Source organism: Globicephala melas, chromosome 4 (genome assembly GCF_963455315.2).
Source record: "Globicephala melas chromosome 4, mGloMel1.2, whole genome shotgun sequence".
In the NCBI taxonomy this organism is placed as follows: Eukaryota; Metazoa; Chordata; class Mammalia; order Artiodactyla; family Delphinidae; genus Globicephala; species Globicephala melas.
The window spans coordinates 6,822,666-6,850,396 of record NC_083317.1 but is presented as its reverse complement, the minus strand read 5'-3'; the positions used below and the strand labels follow the sequence as shown (position 1 = coordinate 6,850,396).

Below are 27,731 nucleotides of genomic sequence, written 5' to 3'. Positions count from 1 at the left end.
CCTCTAAAGAATGTGTCAGCCAAAGTAGTTGGTTCAAAATAGCACTTGACTCCTTCCATGCTAGGACTACTCCAGAGACCAGCTGTGGCTCCCCACTGCAAGAACACATTCATTCATTCAATCATTCATTCATTCATTCATTCATTCATTGGCACAGGCCAGAGAAAAGGCAAGGAAGGAGACAGTGAGTATCCTGCAGCCCTCCACCTTGGTTTTCTTTTTGGATCGTCAAAACTACTGGATTTCTGGGCTCAAAAAAATGCAGCTGAGTTCGGCTGCTGAAAATTTGGTTAATTTGTTGCTTGAACTCCTAAATGGACTCACAGTGGTGACTCTGTTATATTTATTCTACTATCCTCAAATGAATGGCACGAGAAAGAAACCAATTACATAGAGGGAAACACCTTCGTCTCTTTAGAAGAAGCTATAAATATCTAAAGGGTATTGGAGGAATCCAGTCAAAAGATGAACAGTAGAAACAAACACAATCAAGAATTGATTACTTCAAACAAAGCAAATAAGATATGACAGTAAATTAAATAATAAGAATGAGACTAGGATGAGTAACGAAGAAGAGCTCACATTAGTGAACATTTTTTGCACACAAAAACACATTACTGTTCAAGCATGGACATGTATTAAGCTGTTGGATCCTTGAACCACCACCAACAAGCAAGCGTTATTATCACTACGGAGTCTATTTTACAGATGAGGAAAATGAGGCACAGAAAAGTGAAATGCCCTGGCAACACTCGGTGGAACAAGGGTCAGCCCTAGGCAGTCTGGTTGTGCTCCAGAATAAGACACCAGGTCCTTAGGAAGGGATATGGGGCCTTAATCTCTAGAGGGGGTCATAAAAGTTCAGTCCTCATTCCTCTTTTCTTCACTATCCTGGAAGAAAAAGGGAATGAAAAAGGACTACTGAAATGAGTTTAATTTCTCCCATTCTATTATGCTTTTTAAAGAATATATCTGTGTGCATGGAGAACAGACAAAAGAATTCAAAAAGAATCCAATCTTAGCAGCCCCCTGGTGGTGCAATATCAATTAATTTAACTTCCTTTTCTAAATTATTTTCTAAGCTCCTACAATAATTGTTTTGGAAATGGGGGGAAAGAACAAAGTTTGTATTATTATTTTGTCGTTTAAAAAATATTTTATCCTGTGGGTTTATTAAACCTGTATTCAGGTTGAAGAAAACAAAACAGAACAAAAGCAACCACCATCCGCAGGCAGGCAGTGGTGATTTTCAGAGAGGATGTCCAAAATGAGTCTACCAGCTATAAGGCCCTGCCCAGCACCACACAACCGTGATTCCCGTGGCACCGGAACCAATACAGACGCAGGAGATCAGAGAAGGCATTTTGAAAAAAAGCAGAAGTGGTAGGAGGCAGCATCTGGAAGGAAACATGTAGGGAGATGCCTTGTGGAGTTTCACGAAAAGGTAACAAAACTGCACAATGAAGGTGGGGGGGCGGCGGGCAAGTACACAGGAAGAAAGATCTTCATTCAAACAGGAGGCTCCTGAGATGTTACGGTGTCTTCCAACAAGATGAGCAAAAGTGTAAAAACAAATGGGTCTCCAAAAGAAAAATATCACTCTGGCAGCTTCATGTCAATTCCACCAAAATACGTGCCTTGAGTGACTGTGTAAATAAAGTCATTGGAGTATGTTCATGTACCAGCACCTTCATGAGACAGTACTACATCTAACCACGTCTGGCAGCTTCTCAGGGTCAGATATAATCTCTGCCTCCCCCTGGACGGCCATCAACATCTACAGAATACATACTGGACGTAGAATCTCTATTGGACGCTGTCCTCTTGTCCATTTCAATGCAAAGCTCACAGGCGCTTTCTGATCATCAAAGGAGGCACTTTAGCATGAAGTCACCCGACAATTAACAGCGGCTCAGTGTTCTGATTATTTCAGGGACCCGTAGGAGATCAGGGTGGAGCTGTAGGTTTCCATGCTTAGAGTAAGTAAACATCACTCTTTGGAGTTTTGCCAGTGCTTGAGCCGAGTGGCTTTCAGGTGCTATTTATTTTGTTTAGTTTATTGTTCAGTGTTACTGTTTGTTGACTTGATATATTTTTCCCCCCACAAAGGGGCCAGTCGGTAAGAACATATCCTGTAAGTGGAAAATTGATGATTCCCTATTGTTCAGTGTTTGTGTGTGGTGGTTTTATTTGCTTTGCTTCAAAGGACCTAAACAATGCATTCATTGGAATTTAACAACTGGTGTAAAATCAGCACAGAGAACAATCTGTGCGCTGAGATTTTTGTACCCAAATTGGGTGATCTCTGCTTGACTCAAGAAAGCAAAATCTAAAATGACCTTTACATCTAAATAACCACAGAAAAGAAAACCACTGACTGAATCTCAAAGAGGCGTATTTTTCAACAAATACAAAAACAGACTCATGCATCATTCTCCATGATTCCAAGGAGGCTAGAGTGCCCACAGGGCACAAGTCTTACTCATGGACATGTCTAATCTAGTTACCCTCCTCTGTAAAATCCAACCAGCAGACAAGACCAAGGATGAGAACAAGGGTCTAAAGCCATTACCTTAGAAACGTCGTATTTTCACCTACTTCAAGACAGTGAATTCTGCCAGAAAATCTGTAGCAATAGGCTCATTCCCCTTGGAGGGGAGCGAGCGCATCACAAACTGTGCATTCGCAAAGGAAGCTTCCATGGGGAGCTCTTCCTGCATTGGTGCGTCTCTGGTCGGGTTGGCTATCTGTGTAGGAAGTGGACGCAGGAAGTATCTGTCTACAAACCCTTTATCCTCAAGGTAATTGCTACAGCAGCATTTTACTGTTTACTAAAGCAGTAAACATGTGATCTAAAAAAAGATGTTTTCCATCTCCAAAGAACAAGGCTTAAAAAAAATGTATGTGCACTTATTTCATAACCAGCTTCTTATCAAAACCGTCGGCAATATGACCGTGCTTCCAAGAGTGAGTGAGTCAATGGGAACAGCTTTTGGGGTAGAACAGAAGCTTCTCTCTCAGGGATGCCCAAAAAACAAAGCCTGGTTTTCTTTACTGAGATGCTACTCTAGCAAAGCAAATTTTATTTCTCTTCTAAGCTTAACACAGGCTTAACAGAGTCAGGGTCTTTGGCTGAACAGGTAAAGTGAACAAGACTTTCCACGTTAACTCAAACTGGTAGAATGGATAGCCCATAAAATCACTTGTATTTGACCTTGGGCAACATTCATCTTTTTTATGTGGATATAAATATGCTTCTAGCCCTAAGAGTTCACACAAGAAGAAGTTCAAGATAGAACTCAAACGTGGACATGTGGCTACTGCTTTTGATGACTTTTACCTGGGGCAGGCAGAGCCTCCTGCCAATCTTCTCTTTATTTCTTTATTCCAGATGAAAAGCTTGTGAGCCTTCACTGTCCCAGGTTTCCTGGGATGACAGGAGTGATTGGCTATCTGTGAGAGGCAGTGTGGGGTGAATGGAAACGGGTCCGAGAACCCTTGAGCACTGGAGATGTTCCGGAGGGGGGGTCCTCTCCATCATTACTGTTGTCCTTTATGTTTTGAAAAGCTCTTGTTGGGTTGTTAACTATTGCAGAGAAGAAGAAAGAGGAGGGAAGGAGCATGAGAGTGAGAAGTACAGAGAGAAGCAGAGGGTAGCAAGGCCCCAGATTTATTCTCCAGGGCCGGCCATGCAGAGGCTCAGGCAGACTCCTCAGCAAGCATCTCTTAGCACTGTCTTAGGTCATCTCCAATACTGATAAAGCACTGTGAATAACTGAGAATGCACTGTTCTGTAAGAGTCTTTATTTCTTAATAAAGAGAAAAGAACATGTTAATCAGAGGAAAATTGGCTACTTGAAAAAAGAAAAAAAAAAAAGAATCAATTCACAACCTGTTGTAGAAATTGAAAAAGAAAAAAAAGCCTTCTATGGATTTCCTGATTTTATTCCTAGAAGGAAAATTGATCTGACTCGAGTGAATAATCAAATTAGCTAACAAGTATTAAGTACCTCTAATGTGCTCCATACAATTCCAACTCGGTTCATCTCCCCATAGCCCTGCGAAGTAGAAACTGTGGTTACTGCTTTTTACAGATGGAAACACCCAGACATCGTGAGGTGAGGGGCCTGTCCAGGGTGAAATGCCAGGAAGACCATTTCTGTTTTCCCGAGAAGGAACTCAGGCCTGGAGAGGTGCCTTCACCTGCTGAGGCCCTACAGCATCAACTGCAGCCTCAGCTGGTCTCTCTCAGGACAGCCTCTTTCCACTTCCCCTCCTAGCCTCCACATCTATGCCTCCCTTTCCTTGTGAACAAGATAAGACCAATCCTTTCCCCACAGAGGCTATTTTAAGGATGCCGTGAAGAAATAGAGTCTTCAGGGCCTCCCTGGGCATAAGATAAACACGGCTGGGCTCGCTCTATTTCACCTTCATGCTTCCGATGCTCTTGGGAACATCAGGTAACACCCACGTACAACACAGATCCAAAGGGGACTTCGCAATATAAAACCACACACACTTTTTTTTTTTTTTAACTCGGAGCAACGTATTAGGAAATCTACCTCAAATTGAGACACAAACTAATCGTGTTGACAAATTCCCAAGTGTTGTTTCAACAGTTTCCTCTTCCTCAAAGGTGAGCATTCACATGCCTACAGCTAACTTTAAAAAATAAAAGTCAACAAGACCCAATGGGATCCAAAGGGAACAGGACGGTAAAGTCCCTATTGGCTGATGATTTCAATTAATGGACTTGGGGGCATTTGGATGGGAGCGATGGGGGGCAGATTTTGTCTTCAGTGGTGACTCTGTTTCAGTACTTGCTAAATTAAAAAACCCCATCAGTTTGCTATACTGTAATTTTATAATGGAAAGACAGATGTTAAATCATCAGGGTGGAGCGATTTAAAGGCCACTGTGTTAGATCCAGGAGCGCGAGTTCTTTGCACATGTTAGAAATGCTCTTTATTTTATGCCCCAGAAATTGACGTGCATTGTCTTGAACAAAATCATTTGAAGTAACAGCACTGATGTGAATGTTATGATTGGATTATGATGTGGCTTGAAAAATAAATAATTTTGCTTGGCCTTGGCATTTCTTTTCTAAACGTCTCGGCACTTATCTGTGCCTAACAGCAGATTACCGTTCTTCCCAGAGTCTAATTCCATGAACACCCCTGCGGAAAGACTTGGTAAGGCCTGATGGAAAACTCAGAGACGTGGGCAAGGAAGTTGATACTTGGGGTGAGGAAACAAATCAGCAGCTGATCTGGAATCTGCAACCACGGGCCCCTTGGATATAGCCAAATATGGAAAGAATTCTTGGCACCAAGCAAGTGGAGAATGGGGTGCTAGAGTTTTAGCTGTTCAGTTTTCTAGTGCTTTATCTTAATTAGCCAGTGAGAGCATAATCATTGTTGGCTGTGGGCTTTTTCACACAAGAGTGGTAACATAAGTTAGCCAATTATAATAATTTTCATTATTTAATGTATCACACTATATCATTTAATACACCTTTTTTTTTTTTTCCTGCACAGTAATTTATTATTTGGAGCTAAGTAAGGCAAATAGCAGGAAAAAAAAGATCAGATGATGATAAATTGAGGGGAAACAGATTTGTGTGCCCGAGCAAGTTTCCTAGCCTCTCTTAATCCTCTATCCTTATCTGGACAAAAAGCACCAGGATGCAGGCTGTGGTGAGCATCTCACGAGATAACGTGAGCATCCCGCACAGAGTCTGGCCTGGAATAAGCAGTTACAAGGATGATATTAATTTGGATTATGAATTCAAGCTACAAGATCTACCTTTTAAAAATGCTTTTCTCTATGATCTTTTCAACAGCAATTTAATTCTATGTAGTTAATGTGTATTTAAACTAGGAGAGATATCTCTAAAGAAATACATCTATTTAAAATCTGCAATAATGATTGCAGATTTTACTAATATCTTCACTTTCTCTTGATGACCTTAAAGGATTTTAACCAAAATTTATTTTTCAACAACTATTTATTGAACCCCTATGCTTTGCCAGGCTCTGTCAAGACACAGAAGAGATGGACAGACTATCACAAGAAAACAGGTTCTATTGTTTACACAGGTAGACAAAAAGTAGAGTCACACAAACACAAGCAAAGCTGAGAGCATGCGTCGCCAGAGAGAAAACAAAGCAGGAGAGAGTGGACAGAATGAGGAATGTTCTTAAACTTTATAAAACATGCCTCAGCCAAGTTCAATAGGGGAAGTATGTGCGAAATAAGTGATCAAACAGGCAATGAAAGTGTGAATAAGAAAAAGATCCAGAGGTCACAGTGGCCACTAGTTGAAATAGGTTCACAGCAAAAAAAAAAAAAAAAAAAAGTGGAATGAAATACTATAATTACGGAAATACAAATAAAAATGAGATTCCATTTTTGCCTGTCACAATGGCAAAGATTCAAAGAGTGAAATATTCAGAGTTGTTATGAGTTCAGTGGAACTGGCCTTATCTATGGCTACAAGTGGGAACTGGTACAACCCTTCTAGAGAGTAAAGTGGTCATTTTTTTTTTAAACTGGCAAATATTTAAATTTGGCAGAGACTTTAAAAATATGTACACCCATTGGTCCAATGATTCCTTTTCTAAGCACTAACACTAATAAAATCATTTTTTTTAAAATTACATAAAGGGTACATTGCAATATAATTGGTGAAAAACTGAAAGCAATATTATTTCCTACAATAGGATATTGGTTATATAAATCATAATACTTATTTAAATGGAATATAATTAAGCATAAAAATTCTGCTTATTAAAAAATTGTAGTGACATGGGGAAATGTTTGTAAAACAATGTTAACTGAGATGAGCAGGACAGGGAGACAAAAGGACAGACAGAAACACACAGTAGGAAGACACACACCAAATGCTGGTAATTTTCTCTGACTGCCTGGGGCTGGGAACAATTTATATTGACTCTGTAATGATTTCTTTTTTCATTTTCTCTACAGTGAGAATGTTTTATGACTGTAATTTGTACAAAATAACAAGATGCATTTTTCAAAATTAATGAGAATACAGGACAGTGGAGGATTCCAGTAACCCTGTTCCTGCCCTAATCAGAAGCAAGAGGCACTGCAGGCCTCTGCCCTCCTTCAGCGACGAAGCAAACAGCCTCCGTCCTCAGAACAGGACTAAACCAACCCTCTGATCACCCATGCCTTGAGGGACCCCCTGGACACTCCGCCTGCCCAGGTGTTTGGTCCCTGCCCTGCTATACCCTTCTCCAGGGACCCCTAGGAGCTCCTTGCCCCTCACCTCTCGGCTCCCGTGTGCCCTGCCCTGGCTGGGAGGCCGCAGTAGTGACCTGTGGAAGTGACCTGTTATTCTCCCTGTCTCTTCAAAAGCGTTAGCACAGAGTCTGTGTGCCTCTGGGCTTCACAACTGAAGCCGGGTAATGGAACACACAGAGAGAATTCAGAGCAGGGCCAGAAAGACAGTGCAATTTATTAGCAAAGGTTAGATGGACTTGGATTGTCCGATGGCGTCTGCCACTTACTGAGCACCTACTAAAGGCTCTCCCACCCTAGACTCGCATCAGGACGGTCATTATAATCCCACCTACAGGTGAGGAAACGGAGCTCAGACAGGTTAGGGCCCTTGCCCAGGGTCACGTGACTAGGAAGGGTTCAAATGCAGGTGTGTCCGTGGCCACATAACATAAGTAAAGAAATCTCAGAGGTGACGGGGGGACAAAGTCCCCTGAGAAGAGAAGAGCCGTCCTCTAACCTGTGGGGACAAAAGGAGGGGATGCTGCATTTGAGGCATTCCCTAAGCCCTAGGAAAAAATCCTGCTGGAGCAGATGTGTCACCACCATTGGAAAGGCCTGGAGACTGTCTCTGTCAAACCCCCTTCTCGGAAGATTTTACACTGCAGAGAAACTCTCTGGTCCTGGCTTTCCAACGGCCTCCTGTATTGTGATTCTCTTCTGTGTCAGCTGTTAAATCTGCCAGGGTATTGGGATGCCAAAGCGGAATGTTCTGCTTTGGGTCTCCCCTCCCACAGAGGGAACCTTATTCTGAAATTCTAAACACAGAAGTAATATTTTCCTGAAAGCATCAGGAACGATTGTTTCATTTATTTATTTTATTTCTACTTATGGTTTTTCAAGAGACATCGACAAGCGTACGTATGTGTCGAGGTAGAGGAGAGATTTAAGCAAAGATCTGTTTTGTAAAAAATAAAAAAAAAATTTAATGAAATAATCACTTTAAAGAAAATATAGATAATTAAAAAACAGTTCAGACTTCCAGAACATTCTCTGAGAGTACCGCAGTCCTCCATAAGTATATTTCATGGGAAGAATGATCCACAAATTCTATCCTTTCCAATTCTCCTTTCCACGCCACTGAGGCAGCGTGCCCAGCCTCAGAGAGAGCTGTAGGAGGAAGAGTGCTGTGTCCCGTCCAGAGGGGGCAAACTGTGTCCAGAGCCACCCACGGATGCAAGCAGCAAGTCATTTTAAGATAACGGCCCATAATTCCACCTTTAGGCCAGTGTTCTAGAAACATGACATTCACATAGTGGTGCAACAGTATTTTCCGTTTTCTATTCCTTCCACTGTCACAGAGTCCTCTAAAGTAACAAGGGATGAAACAACTGAAATTCCACTTGAGCCAATGAGTTGTTGAAAATTTATATGCCCTAGAGCTATTAAGCTCATTCATCACATCCCTTAAAATCCTATATATGAACTTCCTTCATATAACCCTGAGCTTTTAATTTTAAACAAGTTTGCTTCACACATGATAGCAAATATTCAGCAAGAGCCTGCTACGTGCAAGCCATGAAATACGTAAAAGATGCTTCATGTTTTTAAATTAACTTCTTTTTTTTTACTGAAGTATAGTTGATGTACAATATTATATGGTACAGATGTACAATATAGTGATTCCCAATTTTTAAAGGTTCTACTCCATTTCTAGTTATTATAAAATATTGGCTATAATCCCTGTGCTGCACAGTATATCCTTGCAGCTTATTTTATATATAATGGTTTGTCCTCTTCATCCCCCACCCCTACGTTACCCCTCCTCCTCTCCCCCTCCCCACTTGTAACCACAAGTTTGTTCTCCACGTCTGTGAGTCTGCTTCTTTTTCTTATTTGTTGTAGTTTTTAGATTCCACCTATAAGTTATATCATGGTGATCATCAAAACCCTCCAACCTCTGTCAAATCAAAGAAAGGAACTTCTTTAAACAGCTCATTGACACCGTAATCATGTTCTCCCTCAGCAAGCCTTGTTAGTAACTTTCCATCCCCTGATTCTAAGATGCTCTCCACTCACGCTGCTGTTTGCAGCTTGCTCTCTCCTGGTCTTCCAGTGCCAGATCTGTGATAAAGGAAAATGCCCACGATCCCCTCTTAAAGACTAAGGACCTTTAAACTCTAGGATCAGGGGCTGTAACCTGGGGTTCACGGACCACCCAAGGAGTCCAAGGACAGAACTGGATTTCAATAGTATTAGCTGCCCTTGTCACTCTATGTATTGCCTATCCTGCATTTTAAAAGCATTAATCTGAGACAGGATTGCAGGCTTCATTAGACTTCCCGAGTGGCCCAAGGCATAACAAAGGATCAGGGAAGTCTTTGGGAGATTGGATTAAAAATCCTAACAGAAGCAAAATCAAGTTCCAAGGCTAACAACTGGCTGCTTGGAGTCTGTAAGCAAAGGCAGCACTGTTTTGTGCAGAAGGAAGGGAGGGGGTTGTAAAGCACCCCCCAGGTATCATCAGGTGGCCCCGGAAGCAGTGGAAGCACCAAAACTGATTCGTGAATTACATGTGGGAACATCACTTTTGATGCTTACGTTTTTATTAGAACTCTTAATCTGATCTTAAAATCCACGGCCCTTTAAGGATAAACCAACCGACAGACTCACATAAACTCATAAGATTCCTTTACTTCTTCCCATGGAAACACTCTTTTACCATTTCCAAAATACCAAGGGAAAATGATGGTGAGAATCATAAAGACGGGATAAAAACACAGAGCTTTTCATAGTGCCTCATAGGGTCTTACAGACATTCACACCAAAAAAAAAAAAAAAATCCACTAAGATGCGGAGACCAACTTAACAGATTCTGTGCATCTGATGCTTGATGGACTAATTGATTTATTTACTGAAACAACAAAAAACAGAGTGCGTTTGAGACTGGAAATTGCCCGTATGACAGACTTTCCTAATTCCAACGGACAGCCGTAATTTTCCCTATGCTAATTTGAGCTTTGCACTAACGTAATTAAAACTGCAGTCAACAGACTCAGGCCTCCTTTTTTCCACTCTATAAACAAGTCTGTAAAGTCATCTCATTACTTTACCCAGGAAGCCTAGCAGAACATTTGTCAAAGGAAGTTACCTATAAAGAGGGGCTATTTTATTTTAACAGAGGATTAAAAAGAGTCTACTTGAAGTCATTTTTGAAAGTTCACTTAAGCTATATATGATACACAGATAATGCAGTGTAATCAAATGTTAAAGTAAGCATAGTCTCCTGGGTAAGTGGAAACTATTTCCCAAAATTCATCCTGAAAAACACAAAACGTTCAAGCTTCAAAAATATCTTCATCTTTTCAGAAACGTATACTTTAAATTAAACAGTATGACACATTTGTATTCTATGCAAAACATACCCCACACCTAAAGGATTGTCTGTTATTTCAATGTCCTTTAATACACTGATTTTTTTTGAAACACACACACACACACACACACACACACACACACAATTGTACCCAAGGTATTCAAAATTTACAAAGAACATTAGATTCAACTGCTATGAAATATGGACACAAATAAGGGTAAAAGTAAGAATTAAGAGGGCAGCATTTGGGGTTATAAAATCAAATAATTTCTACTCATATAGCTCAAAGCAGAGTACATCAAACCCTCAATTTTAAAATTCCTTTCTATACAGTTATACTTCAGCAGACTTCAATCCTTGAAGAAAGAAAAATCTCTGTAAGATTAAAATCTTTGATACATGATTTTTTAATATGTATTACTGAACATACCTTGAAAACCAAAACCTATCTTGAGAACTAGAAACTGAACAGAACTTCTGAAACATAGTTTATGCAACGGGTATTAATTAAATCCTCTCGCACAAACATTTCAAATTCCAAATCAAAGAGGCTTTTAAAAATTGTCCTGGCCCAGTTCTGGGCAAACTTCTATATTGATGAGCTTTCAGATCAACTAAAACCCTTGATGAAAACACAACCAAATGCTTCTCACCTACATGCAGCAAAACTAAAGACATGCAACCCATAAAACTTGCTTTTTCCTCCTTTCAGTATCTGTTTTTGTTCCTGACTTTTCTCATTTCTAGAAATGTCACCAAGACGTGCTGGCCTTGAAAATATTGTGACAGACCACTTCACGGGCTCTATGCCGCCAGCTTGCACTAACCATCAAACTGGCTTCAGTTCCAGGAATCAGACTACATTCACGTTTCTACCTCTGTGCATTCACCTCCACCTTAATCTCTCTATTTGCAAGAAAAACAAAACATCAGACCACACACCCCAGAGCACAGAGAACCAACCCGCAATTCCCACCAAGCAACCATCACGGAGAAGAAAGTCTATTCACAGTGCACCGAGGAGTAGGTACTTTATTAAAGATAAATACATAACCGAACAAACCGAATTACCACCACTTGCATTATGAGAACGCTCTGTTCTCAGCCTGAAGGTTCCAAAAATCAAGTCAACATTGGCATGTCCCATGACTGACAGCCACTTGCCAGGCATCTCTTCATTTCCACAGGGACCGGCTGGCACCCCTGATGGTAAGGAGGCCTTCAAGAACGTCCAAAAGTTCAACATTTCCAAGCCCATCTTTTTCTCCGACCCTGCCCTCCAAACTCTCCAAGTCCATTGCCTTCCAGCAGATACACATCCAGGCACCGCTAGAGATAGTTAAAGAATATGAAAATTCGGACGCGCTCTTTGAAAAGCTTTTGCAAAAGGTCATCCACAGCCCTCAACCGTGAATTTAGAAACCCCAATTTTTTTCTGAGTTTGAAGTTTTTAAGCCTTGCGGATGGTTGGAGTAGGAAAAAGGAAATTTACTAGGCAGTGCAAAGGAAATCTTGTTGTCCTCTATTGTGGCAGCGGGGGTGTTGCCCAATGCTAACTTATCTGCGTTGATAAAGGAAACCAAAGAAAAGAGTAACAAGCACAGAATTTGGTCAAATGAAAAGGAACCCTCTCCTTACCTTAATAGTGCTGGCCATAATGCAATCAAGTTTATTGATCGTTAATAAATGTTAATAATAATTATTGCTTCTCTCTGACCAGAAAGTAGTTTTGATGAGGTTGTTTAGAGCGGATGAGATTGTGCTAAGTCTGGGAAATGAAGTCAGTCAATGGCAGGAAGAGGTTTCTATTGGTCCTGGCTGCCCAGCCCGAAGAAACAGGATATTTGGGAGTGGAGAGATAAGAGACCCTGAAAACAATGTTGTTTTTCTTGATGATATGCAGCCAGGAGATTTTTTTTTTTCAATTAAAAAAAAAAAAGACATCAATTGCCTGGGCCTGGGATGACCACAGCAGGTGTGACCCAGTGTGCCGCCCTGTGACATGCCGCCCCGGGGCAGGATGCAGATGTGGCGGGACTCAGAGTGGCTTCACGTGGACGGCGCGCTCCTCAAGGCCCCTGGGTGCGGACGGGACTCCTGGGCCTCTGTCTCCCCGGATGTGCCACACGCCTGGGTCGCGGGGCCTAAGGCCCCTACCCGCTCCGCTTTGCAGGTAGTGCTTATTTCATGTGAATAGGCGACGACGTTTAATAATAGCCATTCACCTGCTGATTTTTAACAACCTCCACTGGTTCAGCATCTCAAGTGAATGTTCCAGGACAGTTTCATTTTCTCCTTCCAAACATAAGTAATTGCTATCGGCTCCACGATAAAATAGTTGAAAATGCAAAGACTCTAGAATGGAAGTAGCTAAGAGAAATAAAGAGGAAAATAAACCTGTCAAATCCTCATTTTCAAATATTTATTTAAAATCCAAGGCACTTAAATGACTACGAATGCTTTATAATGGCAGCGAGCTGGCCCCCTCTGACAAACGTCCAGGTTGCAGACAACAGACCCCGATAGAACTCTTGGCTACACAGAGATGCCACGTCCTCATTAAGTGTTTTAAAATCTGAGCTGTAAGTTCAGGGCCACACGTCTGTTTTCCACTCAGAGGAAATACAGCTAATTGTAGGCCTGAACATTCCTTAGAGGATTTCAGGCCTTTTAATTATTCATTTTCAGGAAATTACTTGTTCTCTGGAAGAAACAACATTTTGCTTTGAATCTAGCTACACTAAAGTTGGGCCAGTAAAGAGGTGTGGTCTCCATAGGGGACCCGCAGAACACAATAGACCAAACCCTGAGTCATCCAGCAGCTCCTGGTTTCAGAGGCAGTCAGTGAATTGATTTCACTGGGACTTAGGCCTGTCTACATCAGAGCTCTAGAAATGAGCCCAAGCTTCTATATCTTTCACTGATCCCAAGATTTCCCCTTATGATAGGTGAAGGAGAAGGAAACATGAGGAGAAGGAAGGGGAGAAAGGAAAGGAGAAGGAGAAAAGAAAGAGAGAGAGAGAGAAGTGGGCGGAGAGAGGAAAGAAAGAGAGAAAGAAAGAAAGAAAAGAGGAAAGGAAACGAACAAAGAGAAAGAAACAAACAGAGGGGGGAAAAGGGAAACGAAAGAAAGAGAAACTATAAGAAATCTCATGTAAAAATCAGAACCTGACAAATTCTCAGCATCTACATTTTGAGGGGATGTTCATTTCCGCTCTTTTCATCTCCAAACAATAAATGAGATGGCAGGCTGATTCAAATTGTGTTTCCCCTAAAATTTCAAAGTACTGAGTTGTTTTATCTGGGCAGCTTCCACTAGGATTCAGGAGTGCTGGGAAAAGCGTTCTTTCAGCTCCACTGAGATTCCTTATTTTTTACTCTCCTAAGAAGCATCAATTTCAAATGTGAACTGTAGTACCCTAATAAGCAGTGTTCTATTATGAATTTCTCAAAGAGCAGCCTTAAGTAGGGTGACCCCTTGCTAAAAAAATATAGCCATGGAAGAAAGTTCTGTGCGGTCCCATCTCACCACTGCCGCCTGGTTTCTGACACAGCCCTTGTCCTCTGCAGCAGGAAAGCATCAACAATTTTATGGAGATCTAATTCTTCGTTGAGGGTCTGCCCTGAACTCCTTGGTTCTTGTCTAATTCAAATCAGTGAACAGTAACATTTTTTTAACTCTTTATTTAGAAATGACATCAAACTTCAAATACCATATGATATCACTTATATGTGGAATATAAAATAAGACACACCAATAAAAATTTTTTTAAAAAGCTCATTTTAATTAAAAAAAAAAGAAAGCAATAAAACAAAATACGATACAAATGAACATATCTACGAAACAGAAACAGACTCACAGACATAGAGAACAGACTTGTGGTTGCCAAGGGGGAGGGGTGTGGGAGAGGGAAGGATTGGGAGTTTGGGATTAGCAGATGCAAACTATTATATATAGGATAATAGTCCTACTGTATAGCACAGGGAACTATATTCAATATCCTGTGATAAACCATAATGGAAAAGAATATGAAAAATAATATATATATGTATAACAGAGTCACTGTGCTATACAGCAGAAATAAACACAACATTGTAAATCAACTATACTTCAATAAAATAAAAAAGAAAACAGAAAGAATGAAACTTATAGAAAAGTTACAAGATAATACAAAGAACTCCTAATATCCTTCACCAGTTCCTCCAACTTTGGTAATTTACATCATTTGCTTTGCCTTCTCTCTCTCTGTCTCTCTTACTTATGTCTAATGCATATATATGTATATACACCCATATTTTATTCTTTAATAAAATTCTGTTAGACTAATGTACTTGCTTGGAACTTACAAACAGAAAACTCTATGCTACTCTTTGATTTATTTCCTGAAGATTCTATCCATAAGTTTCATTGTGTCTAATTCTGAAAATGCATATAACACAAAGTGATGTAATAAAAATCCAGTTTTGAGATAATGAGTTGTAAACCCAGTTACAAAATTTAAAAGGCAAATCTTCCTCATTTCTAATGACAAATGCTGACTGATGTCTATCATCTTCTGAGAGAATTATTCCTGATGTCTAGAATGGCATAATAGCATCCCAGTTCAGTATCCTCTGACTATTTAATGCAAAGTTCTAAAAAAACAAACAAACTTCAATTGGCTATTGACAGCACAAGGCATATCTATTAATTAGAATATATTTAGTAATGCAGAAATCATTTCCCAAACATCATTCTGGGGGAAATCATCTATGCTCCCGTCACCCACACCCAAACCTCTGGCATCAAACGGCCTCAGCACTAGATCACCCAGCAGCCTAAGGACCGGGCTGCCCTTCCAACGAGACACCACGCCTCCTTGGGGGAAGCCACCCTCAGGTCACTATGCAGACCCATTTCGGGGCAACTGCAGGTAGCCTCCACCTGGGTCATCCTGCCATGAATCTGTCAAGACAGGGTCCTTTTCCACCCTCCTTGGAACTCAGTAAACACCATGCTGGAACAGTGTGGCACCCCCGGCATATGTGTGAATAAACTACACGTTTCCATTCTGTACTTATCCATCAGGGACCCATGACCCATGAATTTACCAAAGCCCTTCAAAAGCCTGTTCATACCTTACTCCAAATGAAAAAGGAAAGAGTGTAAAATAGACTCTACCATTACCATAACTATAAAAGGAGCACTGTCATTTATTTCTCCTAAATCCACAGCTTCCCATTTTCTGGAGTCAACAAATGCTCATCCGTCTTCTCCTACTAACTTCTCTGTGTGGGATCTACAGAGGAAGGTCAAGGGTTGAGAACACTTTTGGGTGAAGGCAACATAGTTCTAAAAATCATACATGAGTGTAGCAAAGAGATACTGAGCCAGAATCTTAATTGGAGACACAACAGAAGATTCACTCATGATTGACTGATTGATCCCTGTATTCAACATCCATACAATGACATACTTATCATCACTGAAAATACTGCAGGAAAATGATGTAGTAGATGAATACTTAGTGGTATGGAAAATTATGGTACGATGTCCGGTAATTTAAAACTGAGGTCATAAAGGAGAATTCTATCACAGACTCATTTTGTTAAAAATAAAAAGGCAAAACAGAAATATTAGTCAGCTACATACTACAATACTAATAGTAGAGAATCTTTTTTGTTTTTCCCCCTTTCCCCTTTGGTTCATCTATATTTTAAAAACAGTTACAATAACTTCAATAAAAATAAATAAATAGTAAAATAGAATAAAATTTACTCACCTATTCTACAAGATATGTAGAACATATTGTTTCATATGTTCAGCAAGCCAATATTATGAAAAAAAAAGTGGGGAAGAGGGAAGGAGAGTTCTAGATTCAATGGAACTTAAGAAACCCAAAGCCCAAATGCAAGTGATGGTCTACAATTAGATACTGATATGAACAAATTAGAAGTCAAAGGCTTTTCCAGGGATGCTAGAGAAATCTGAATATATAATGATTGTTACATCATATTACAGATTTATTGTTAACTATTTATAGCTTTAAGAATACTTTGTAGGAAAACGTCCTTACTACTTAGAGCTGCGTTCCAAAGTATTGAAGATGAAAAGGTAATAATTTCTGTAATTTATTTGAAAGAATTCATGAAAAATAACAATGCAAATATGACAAAATTGTACAATTGTCAAATCTCAATCATAACTTACATGAGTGTTCATTGTATCATTTGCACTCCTTTGAGTTCTAAATTTTTTATAATATAGTGTTAAATAAAAGTTTCTCATAGATGTCTTTCTTTAAAAAACTTACAATAAACATGTTACATTGTAATGAAAAAGTTATATAAGCAACATGCAATGTTCTATTTTTTTTCTAAATACCTGTATAACATGCAGCACACGATACCTATTTGTCAAACTCTGTATGTGTGTGTACCAAAATGCATATTCTTTTATAAACATCTACAAGAGTAGCTCTTTTTGATTAATTTCACTAAGGAAACCCTGCAGACACTCATGTGCTCTGTAATAGTCACCTCCCCAGCATTATTCCCTCCAGTCAATGAGTGCCTTTTCCATGCCCACTCAGAGCTCTGGTGGGCACAAGGAAACAAGGATGACAGGACTCTGTCCAGTCCCTGGGTGTCTCAGCATTCATGAAGTCTCTGTTCGGCAACTCAAATTCCGCACACATAAAACTGCAGGGCATGGGACCAATCCATGAACCGCAGACTCTTTATGGGCAAAACAGTAGGATAAAAGTGCTGTATATTTATTGTCCCTAGGATGATACATGAATCTTAAAATGCGTAATGTTTGGATTATTCAAGAGAGCCCGGCAAGAAGAATGTCCAAAGGATTTTTGGCAGGGGCACGCCTGAGATTGTAGATAAGGATTAAGCATCTGGAGCTGTCCCCACAATGGAAAACTCCATCACCCAGTGGAACTTTTCCATCTCTATCAATTGGAGGATTTGCCTGAGAACACAGGGAGCATAAGGCACTCTTAGCCCCCAAGGTCACCCATCTTATACTGGTTAAGGACCATTTTTCTATTCAAAGCGGACTTCATGAGGACTGTTTCACTCCATTGGGTAAGACTCTGTGTGTGTGTGGCATACCCTCCAGCCGCTCATGAAGAAATAATCCAATTACAATTTAAATAACTACTGTTTCAACACTTTCTCTAAGTGGTTAATATATTCTTCAGCGTCTTGGTGCATTTGAACTAGTCTAAAACAAGGAAATTGTTATCACACACTAAATCCTCGACTTCTCAACACCAAGTTGCTTAATTTGGAAGCATGTGTCAAGTTCAGTTCTATAGGCTCAGATGGAGCAATGATTTCAGTGCACACGATTTCATAAGCATCACCTATATCCTCACATTTTGCCAACTTTGCCTCTTACCCAATGGCTCTAAAAATGCGGGAGTACTAAAACCCATAACAGGAACCCAAAGTATGTCAACTTAATACTCGTGGCTAAAAAAAAAATTTTTTAATTAAAAAGCAAAGACGAAAGAAACAAGAGTACTTATTTTGACACACTAATTTAGTATAAAGGAAGATTTAAATTTCCTTTTTCAAAGATCATGTTTCTATATATAATTTGTGAACCATTAAGTACATTTCAAGGTCTTCATCCATCTAACTGGGGCATAAATTAGTATAAATGTTATAGTCATCAGATTGCCACTGGTTCACTACAGGACAGTCTAGCACCCATGTCACATAACTGGAAGGCCCACAAAGGCACATGGCCCTCTGCCTAATGGCTGTCCTGTTCCTCTGCCCGCTACTCAGATCTAGGGTTCTGTGTCCCAATGACTATCCTCAGCTATCACCCCTGGCCACCCCGAGAAGTTATCTGGAGCTACTGACATTAAGTTAGATTTTGATCACTAGTTAGATTTTTAAATGTTTTTTTTTTTAAGTGTGTCAGTCTCACTTATAAGATACTGGGCATCAGCATTTATTTTTGTCTTGATCTGTAAGATTTTGTAAATTATTTCTTAAAGAAATTATATACTATTTCTCAAAGAAACAGCATTCAAATCGCACCATAATGTCACACAATTAATGGAAATTTACAGAGAAGCCTGCATTCCAAAATTGCTCAGTCTGTTTATAAAGGCGTTTTGGGTTCAGATTGAGATGGCCTTTCTTTCCACATCACTTAATTTGTTTATGTTTTTGCTGATATATTTCTATCGCAATTGGAATCAGAAAGGAAGCCAAGGAACAAAGTGCTGTGCCGTAAATAACGCATTTAGATCTGCATGAGTGTAATCAGGCAACCTGCAGACTTAACTTAGTCCTAGGCCAACACCTTGAAGGCAGGTATGTGAAACAGGGTCTGTCTCACTGTGGCAGCCCCGCTAGGCTGTATTCTCCCTGCACTGTACCCTCTCTGCACTGTGCTCCTTCTCTGCATCGCATCCCCTCTACATGCACCCTCTCTATATTGTATCCTCTCCCTCTGCAAAGTGAGGTACAGAACTGTTCCCTCTTGGAGGTACAGAGTACAGGCCAGTTTTTTTCCAGTTCACCCTCATGGAAAGAAAATTTGTTTACTTCTATTTAAATACACTGAATGTACTCAAAACTATGATGCAGGTTAATTCATAGGTTGCATCTGATCCCAACACAAATCTCAGCACATAATTTGGGGAAAGTTGCAGTCTCCGGGGACAAGTGGAAATGTTCTTTCTGGATGTATTGTCAATGACAGGCCAGAAGAGAAGCGGCGGTTTGTCTAGAGGATACTATTTTACCCTTTATTACAGCTACAAAAATAATCCTGCCTCAAGACCAAAAAACTAAAGTGCTTTGTTTATTTGCTAGCTGGAAGCCAAAAGTAAGCTTTGCAGGGAATTTCTTTTTGAACTTCTTGATTGTTGTCACTAGAGGGTGCTAAATGTCCCTCTAAAAGGTCCTTAGAGGGGAGAGGAGTATGCATAATTCTTGCCTCTACGTTTCTTGAATTGATATTATCCTACAAAGTTGTCTCATTTATCCACTAAAATCAAAGTCCAACATTCAAAATGTAGAACATTTTTGAAAATTTAAAATTTTTCATTATTATGGAACATAAGGAAATATAAAGTATATGCATCTGCACATAAGACGGAATTCCCCAACGGTCCAGTGGTTAGGACTCCGCCCTTTCACTCCGAGGGCATGGGTTCAACTCCCCGTCGGGGAGCTAAGATCCCACAAGTCCCACCGACGCGGCCAAAAAAAAAAAAAAAAGATCTGCACATAGGACTAATGGCATCATTCTGGGTGAGATTTGACTATGGAAATTGTATAATTGTTCTACATCACTATAAATAATTTCAAACCCTGAAAAATATTCTATTTCACAGTAATTCTAAAGGGCTGAATATGTTCCCAGCGCAAGTTTCATCAAGTAAATGATAAGTTTTGAGTGCATTTATTTTCTGGTTTCAGGGTTAAGCACTTTGCCTGAACTCAGATATTAGTATACCCTTTCCAGACATGAGAACTATAGGAGGGGTACGGATTATACTGTAATATGTGAGAGAGACTTTGTGGTCCCTTCCTTTATTTAAAAAAAGAAACCGTAGTCTCTTGGGATATGCTTATGATACAACACTTATCAAAATGATATACAATATGAAGGTCTATATAAATAGAGTTGAAATAAAATAAGCTTTAAAACTAAATACGAGAGTTTTCTTGAAAATAACCCTATTATTCAATTACACTGACTTTCAGGTCATTAAAAACACACTTAAAGCAAAATGCAGTGTCTTGGAAATATCTGCAAAACCAAAAAAGTTACCTGATTTTGCAACTTTCCTCTTTTTGTCTTCACTTGTACTTAAACATATCTGTAGAATTTCCTTTTTCTTCTTCCACTTTGGCTCCTATATACCAAGGAAGAGTGAGGGCAGTAGATGAGGGTTGTTTGTGCTCCTGGCTGCCCAGAGGGGGGCTGCGTGGGGATGGCTCCCACAGACATCTGAAGAGGCCCCTGTAACTGCAGTTGACGATGGATTTTCCTCTCGGTCTGCCAGTGGAGCAGAGGTTCATATGCAGTGTGTTCTACGGAAGGATAATTAAGGCAGCATTTCATCTGTCCGTCTGTGATTTTTTTTTTTTTTTTTTTTTTTTTTTGTGGTACGCGGGCCTCTCACTGTTGTGGCCTCTCCCGTTGTGGAGCACAGGCTCCGGACGCGCAGGCTCAGCGGCCATGGCTCACGGGCCCAGCCGCCCCGCGGCACGTGGGATCTTCCCGGACCGGGGCACGAACCCGCGTCTCCTGCATCGGCAGGCAGACTCTCAACCACTGCGCCACCAGGGAAGCCCTCCATCTGTGATTTTTAAATGGAACAACAACTTTGACTTGGGCACATAAATGGCGCAGAGCAGCGGGACGAGGCGTTGAAAACTGTAAGAGCAGGGGACCCCTCATCCAGCTTCACACTGACCCAGCTCCAGATACAGGGCATCAGCAGCTGAGGAGAGCACAGCCAGCTCCCACAATCCTAACTGCCAACGATAAGCCGTCTCAGGTGGGAACTGAGGATGTGAGTGCAGGGCTACCGCCTACGTCCGCAGGTGAAATAGACCTGCACACGCTGGCGGGGGAGCCTGGGGACATCCCTCAGGGAGCACGAGCCCAGGGTAGCACTCCGATCCCAAGGGCCTAGGCTTAGGGCAGAGGGGCCTCAGCCTGGCCTCAGCCTTAGCCTCCTTAGTGACTTAAGGAGTCATCTAATTCACCTGTCCCAATTTTCCATGTGCACGTCAATGAGTAACTCTACAGGCTTGTTCCAAGGAGGAACTAGCACACACTGAGCATGCTGCTCTGTGCCACCCTCCGGCACCCCACAGGCTGAGATGAGAGCAGCAGCCCCCAGGGGGCCCCAGGGCTCTGTCACAGTGCTGACGCTAAGCAAGCCTTTGCTGAATGAATGAATGAATGAATGAACAAATGAGTGAATGAAGATGTCTACAGAGCCAGGAGCCCTGGGAAGGGCAGCATGGGCTGTGCCAACGGGCAGCCCAGGAGGGGCCAAAAGTCAAACTTTGGTCAAGGGACCCTGGGTAACAACTTTGGAGGTGACTTTCCTGAGCCACTCCCCCAGATCAAGGTGCTGGGAAGTGAAGAAGGCAAAGGGTCTCTAAGAGATCTTCCAACTCTATAAATTATGGGATGTCCATCTCAGTAACTGACCTAAATACCCGGCAGTGAGTAGATACTCAATCATAAATAATACACACCGCATGAATGAGCAAGCAAAAAGAGACTGAAGGAGCGAGTGAGTACTGCCCTCTGTTTGGCCGGCACCACGCTGTATTCACAGCAGAGCTACCAGAGCTGCAGAATGAAATAACGGCTCCCGTTTGTACTCCACAGCCCTTGCCATTTTCCAAAGTAACTGACGAAAATTATTTCCAGCTAAACTATTTCAGCAACCCGGCCGGCTTCACACGCACTGAATGACAGATTGATTGCATTTCTAGGCACTTGCTGTATCACCCATGACAATCACGTTTCCCCAGACAGTTCAGTAAGATGTCCTGTCACACAATCCCATCTAACAAGGTGACACTGACATTGCTCCCATCCAAGCTGGTGGGCTTGTGACTATAGCCGAAGTTCAGCTGTGTGACTGCCAAGGCTATCTGTAAAGATGATACAGCTTCCACCTGGTTTTCTGGGGAACAGCCACTCCTACACCTCAACCACCATACTGAGAGGAAGTCCAAGGCACACGGAGAGGCCATTTGTAGGTCATCAGTCAGGCCAGCAGCCAACACCAACCTCCAGCAGTGTGAGGCAACCTTCAAGGTGACTCCAGCTCCACTGCCACTTGACAGCAACCACCCGAGAGACCCTGAGCGAAAACCGCCTCTCCCTCAGCCCGCTCAACCCCTGGAACCACAAGGAGTAATCAAATGATCACTGTGATTTGAAGCCACTGAGTTTTGGAGTGTTTTGTTAGCAGCCATAAGGAATGAGGATGCCATCAGAAGATCCTTTATCTTTTGCAGCATTGTTACAGCAGAAAATATTTTTGCTACGTGATTATTCATCCATTCATCAAACCTTTACTGGCACCCATTTTACGCTCGGCATCGTGTCAGCCACTGAAGACGCAGGAAAGAAGAGAAACAGTCCTCAAAAAAAAAGAACAAAAAACCCTGTATGTTAGTTGGAGAGAAAAAGATTCCGAAATCACAAGAGCATCTTAACCCAAGAGAACGGACAAACACTGTGAACATAACAGCTCTTCCCTCTGCTCTCCTACCCTCGTCCTCTCTCTGCTCATTCAATGTAAATGTGCCTCAGGGTCACGACCCCATGGAGATGGAACCCCTGCTGTTCCGCCCCTGGCCTTCACCCTGGCTCCACACCCAATGCCGGCAGCTCCCCAGGCTTCATACTGCTGGTGCCCCATTCCCATTTGTTAGAAACATCTCTCCCATCAACCCCAGATGACTCTCCCAAGGAGACATGGGAAAACTTTAATTTCCCCCTCTGTGACTTCACAGAAAAGGGGGTGGGAAATGAGAAGCAGAGGGAGAGGATTCATTACCTCGAGTTACTAAGAAGAAAAGCCCTAGTGTTTAGGAGGTGTTGTTATTATTTTCCCTGAAACATTAGCTCCTAGAAATCAGGGGCTCTGTCCCCATGGCCGTCTCGAAGCCTTCCAGGACGCCTTGCGGGCTGCCGTCGGTCAATTTTTGACTATAATGAGAGCCATCTGGAAGACGGCAACGGTGGGTCTGCACAAGCACTGGACGAGAGCTTTACTATGAGCAAAGGGACACACAGTAGGTCTGTTTCCAAGAACCACAGTGCCGTGGGCTCATCCCCCAAAAGACGACGAGGAAAAGCGCAGTCCTGAGTGGAATTCTCCCCGAACATCTGAGGTTTAATTAAAGGTGGTCAGTTATCTTGCTTTTAACCCCTCACGTTGATTCTTATAGATGCAGCATCGCTGTTCCTCTCCTCAGGCAGCTGAAGCATCCAAGCCTCACCTCCCAGACTAAGCTAGGATTTGAGATATTTGATTCCATATTACTTAAAGCTGTCTCAAGCTTTTCATCAGGAATGGAAACCATTAATGCGTCTCACACGCCTCTCTCTGTTTTATGGAATTCTTGCACTGGGGAGCTCTTTTTCTTTTATTATTTTCTTTAACAGCCAGAAAACTGGGAAGTTCACAAAGAAATTGTTCGACTGCCTTAAATGAACCTTAACCTAAGAGGTTTGGCCTAATCTGTAAATTGGAGTTAAAAGTATTTCAGGACCTTTGGAGTGGGAAGCTCTTTGTCTTTAAAAGAGCCCGGAGACCCCTAACAATGGGGCTACACATACCTTGGGCTTCTTTGTTAGTTGCTGCAAACCAAAACCAGATGTGAAATATCAGTGGCTACCTTGTACTGACCCAGGGCGGTTGAGGCTAATCCAGATCCCTCTTAATAACTCAAAACTGCCACCCTTTAACTAGTTAATTGTTTTCTCACTTATAAGTGCAAAAAAGAATGGACAGTACACATTAAAATCCATGCCCCTCTGAACACATACAGATCTTCTCTGATAAGAGCCAGAAATGAAAGCTCTCTCCACCAAACTGTGCCGCTGTCATCTGACTAGGTTTTAGGTTAGGTGATCACCGCCTTTAACAACAAGGTCTGAAAGGAGAGAATTTATACTGAAAAGGAGATATTTGTCTTGTTACCTCTTCCCAAGACTCAGGAGGTGCAGAGGTCCTTGCATTAGCCAGAGTGCTTGTAAATGTAAGAGAATCGGTTTAAGGCAAAAAATCTAGCAACCTAAAATGTTTCTCTAACATGGAAATCATTTGAATTTCCAATCATTTTCCCGAATTTTAAAAGTACTCGATATAAGGGAAAGGGAAAAATCAATAGAAACAGGAATGATTCAGAACCTCCCAAATGGAGAAATCAATCATTCTGCACTAAATTCGAACATTCTATCAATATTGTCTATTTACTAAATCCAAGAGGAACTATTTTAACATAAAATTAAATATAAAATTGTTTTAGACATTGAATATGGCTTTTTACCTTAAAGCAGGCACAGAGTAGAATGATTATAGATACAAGGCTAGATATTGATTGATTTTTAATGCCTATAACTATGGCAGTTACACTGTCATGCTACATAAGACTTCTAGTCCTACACTGAAATTAGACTGTGCATATGTATAAATAAGAGAAAGACTAAGACAGAGTCATAATCACATTTCATCGACATAAGACTGTGGATGAGAAGATGTAAAACACGCCATGATTTAATGTATCACTCAGAAAGAAAAAAAAAATTTCAGCCAAACAAAATTAGCCATTAACACTTTCTTATCCATCAATTGCAGACACATCCCAACTTTTGGAAACCAATATGTGCCTTAGCATAGAGGTAATGTGGTACACTTACAGAAGAACAGGGCACTAAAATGTTATTTAGAGCAGACTGCCGGGTTTCTCAACCTGTGATCTACGGACATTTGGGGGCTGGAAAACTTTTTGCTGTGGGAGCTGTCCTGTGCACTGCAGGATGTTTGTTTGTTGGCATCCCTGGCCTCTGCCCACTATTCCAAGATTATTCCAAGAAATGTGTCAAAATGAGGGAAATACCTTGTCATCTACAGATACCAGGAGCACCTTCCATACCCTCGGTTATGATAACCCAGACTGTCTTCAGACATTGCCAAATGTCCCTGAGGGTAGAGGCAGAATCACCCCAGCTGGGAAACATCGGAACAGAGCAATTCAATTTGGTCAGCTTTACAATATAATTTACTTTATGTATAAATGACAGACTGGAAAGCCAACTGGAAAGTGTACTGTTAGATGAGATGCACTGACCTAAAAAACATAACATAAACAAACAATTGGTGCATGGATAAGAGTGCCTGTTGGCCATCCCAACCAATGGGATGTAAAAGAGCTCTGAAAAGTGCTCAACATCACCAATCACTAGGGAAATGCAAATCAAAACCAGGATGAGATGTCACCTCACACCTGTTAGAATTGCTGTTATCTAAAACAAAAACAAGAAAAGGAAATGGCAAGTGTTGGTAAGGATGTGGAGAAAAAGGAACCATTGTGCACTGTGGGTGGGAATGTAAATCGGTACAGCCACTATGAAAAGCAGTATGGAGGTTCCTCAAAAAATTAAAAATCTAAGTACCATAAGATCCAGCAATTCCACTTCTGGATATTTATCCCAAGGAAACAAAATCACTATCTCAAAAAAGCTATCTGCATACTCCTGTTCACTGCAGCATTATTAACAATAGTCAAGACATGGAAACAATCTAAGTGCCCATCAACAGATGAATGGATAAAGAAAATGTGGTTTATATATAAAATGGAATATTGGTCATAAAAATAAAATAAAATTCTGCCATTCTCAACAGCATGGATGGACCTTGAGGGCATTATGCTAAGTAAAGTAAGTGACACAGAGAAAGACAAATACTGCATGATCTCACTTATATGTGGAATAACAGTAATAATAATAATAATGAACTCATGGATACAGAGAACAGAGTGTTGGTCGCCAGAGGTGGCAGGAGAGGGGTGGGCAAAATGGGTGAAGGTGATCAAAAGGCACAGAGACCCAATTATAAGATATTTATCTTACAGCCCCGGGAATGTAATGTACAGCAGGATGACTATAGATAACTATACTATGTTGTATATTGGAAAGTTGCTAAGAGAATAAATCTTAAAAGTTCTCATCCCAAGATAAAACAGTGTGTAACTGTGTGGTAATGGATGTTAACTAGACTTACTGTGATAATCATTTCATAATACATACATATATCAAATCATCATGTTGTACATCTAAAACTAATACAATCTTATATGTCAATTATATGTCAATACGATTTTTTAAATTAGAAAAATTAAGTAACATGCACGAGGCAAGTCACTATCACAAGATTTCACTGTTTATATAGACTATCCAATAACTATGAAAAGAATTAAAGAAAATCAAAATAAGGAAGAAATTAAAGAAAATCAAAATACAGCATTTTGGGCCTATCCATATTGAATATTTTCAAAAATGAAAAAATTTTGATTTTTGCAACATTGGCAAGAATGTGGAGGTAAGAGCACTTTCATTCACATTTATTAGGGATATAGATTAATACCTTATCAGAAAGTTAATTTATCTTTTGACTTAGCAATTTTTTTCCTAGAAATCCACCTTTCAGAAATATTCACAATAGACAAAGACAGGTGCAAGAATGTTCACCTGTTTAGTAATCATAAAAAAATGAGAAAAAATTGAATGCTATCAATCAGAGACTAAATAATAGACCACACAGTATTAAGAAGAATGAGATCTAAATTCACTGCATAGAAAATGCTCAAGGCATAATAAGTTTTAAAAATTACCAGATTTGTGTTACTAAATGCAGAGAAAACATCCTGAGGCATAAACCTCAGTTTAGAGGTTGGGATCACGGGATAATTGCCTCTTTTTAGGTCAAACATTTGTGGAAAGTTGAGCTATAACAAATATGTGTTGCTTCTGTAATTAGAAAAAAATTTAATTCATATTCTGATAAATATTAAAATGTCACAGAATTTAAATATATTAATAAAAACATATAATAGGCTACAGAATAGACTTTACAAAACACATAACATAAATACACAGTAATATAGATACAAAGAGGTAGAGGTTTAGGGCTTCCCTGGTGGCGCAGTGGTTGAGCGTCCGCCTGCCGATGCAGGGGACGCGGGTTCGTGCCCCGGTCCGGGAAGATCCCACATGCCGCGGAGCGGCTGGGCCCGTGAGCCATGGCCACTGAGCCGTGCATCCGGAGCCTGTGCTCCGCAACGGGAGAGGCCACAACAGTGAGAGGCCCACGTACCAAAAAAAAAAAAAAAAAAAAAAAAAAAGAGGTAGAGGTTTAATCTCTTATCCCAGAAATATTTGAGCATCTATTTTATTAAATTAACGTTAGTAAAATAATCAGTGAGACTCATTAATAAAAGCTCCTGGGAAAAATAAAATTTTAGTTGAGTAGCACAGGATTAGAATGTGTTCAGACTGTAGGGGGGAAAAGTGTCAAAGTATTTTAGGAATAAGAAATTTTAAAAC

General features: G+C 40.7%; 1 protein-coding gene across 2 annotated transcripts in view; it reads right to left on the bottom strand.

The window, feature by feature from the left end:
• ERG (ETS transcription factor ERG) overlaps window positions 1-27,731 on the bottom strand; it is a 286,020-nt gene that overhangs the window by 97,009 nt on the left and 161,280 nt on the right. Inside the window, exon 1 of one of the 2 annotated variants that reach the window (XM_030835419.3) lies at window positions 12,260-12,381. The exons of the other annotated variant lie outside the window; for it this stretch is intronic. Coding sequence (XP_030691279.1) covers window positions 12,260-12,277 — 18 coding nt within the window. The 5' untranslated portion in view covers window positions 12,278-12,381. Of the gene's footprint in view, window positions 1-12,259; window positions 12,382-27,731 lie in introns of those variants that run through there. 2 annotated transcript variants of the gene reach the window in all.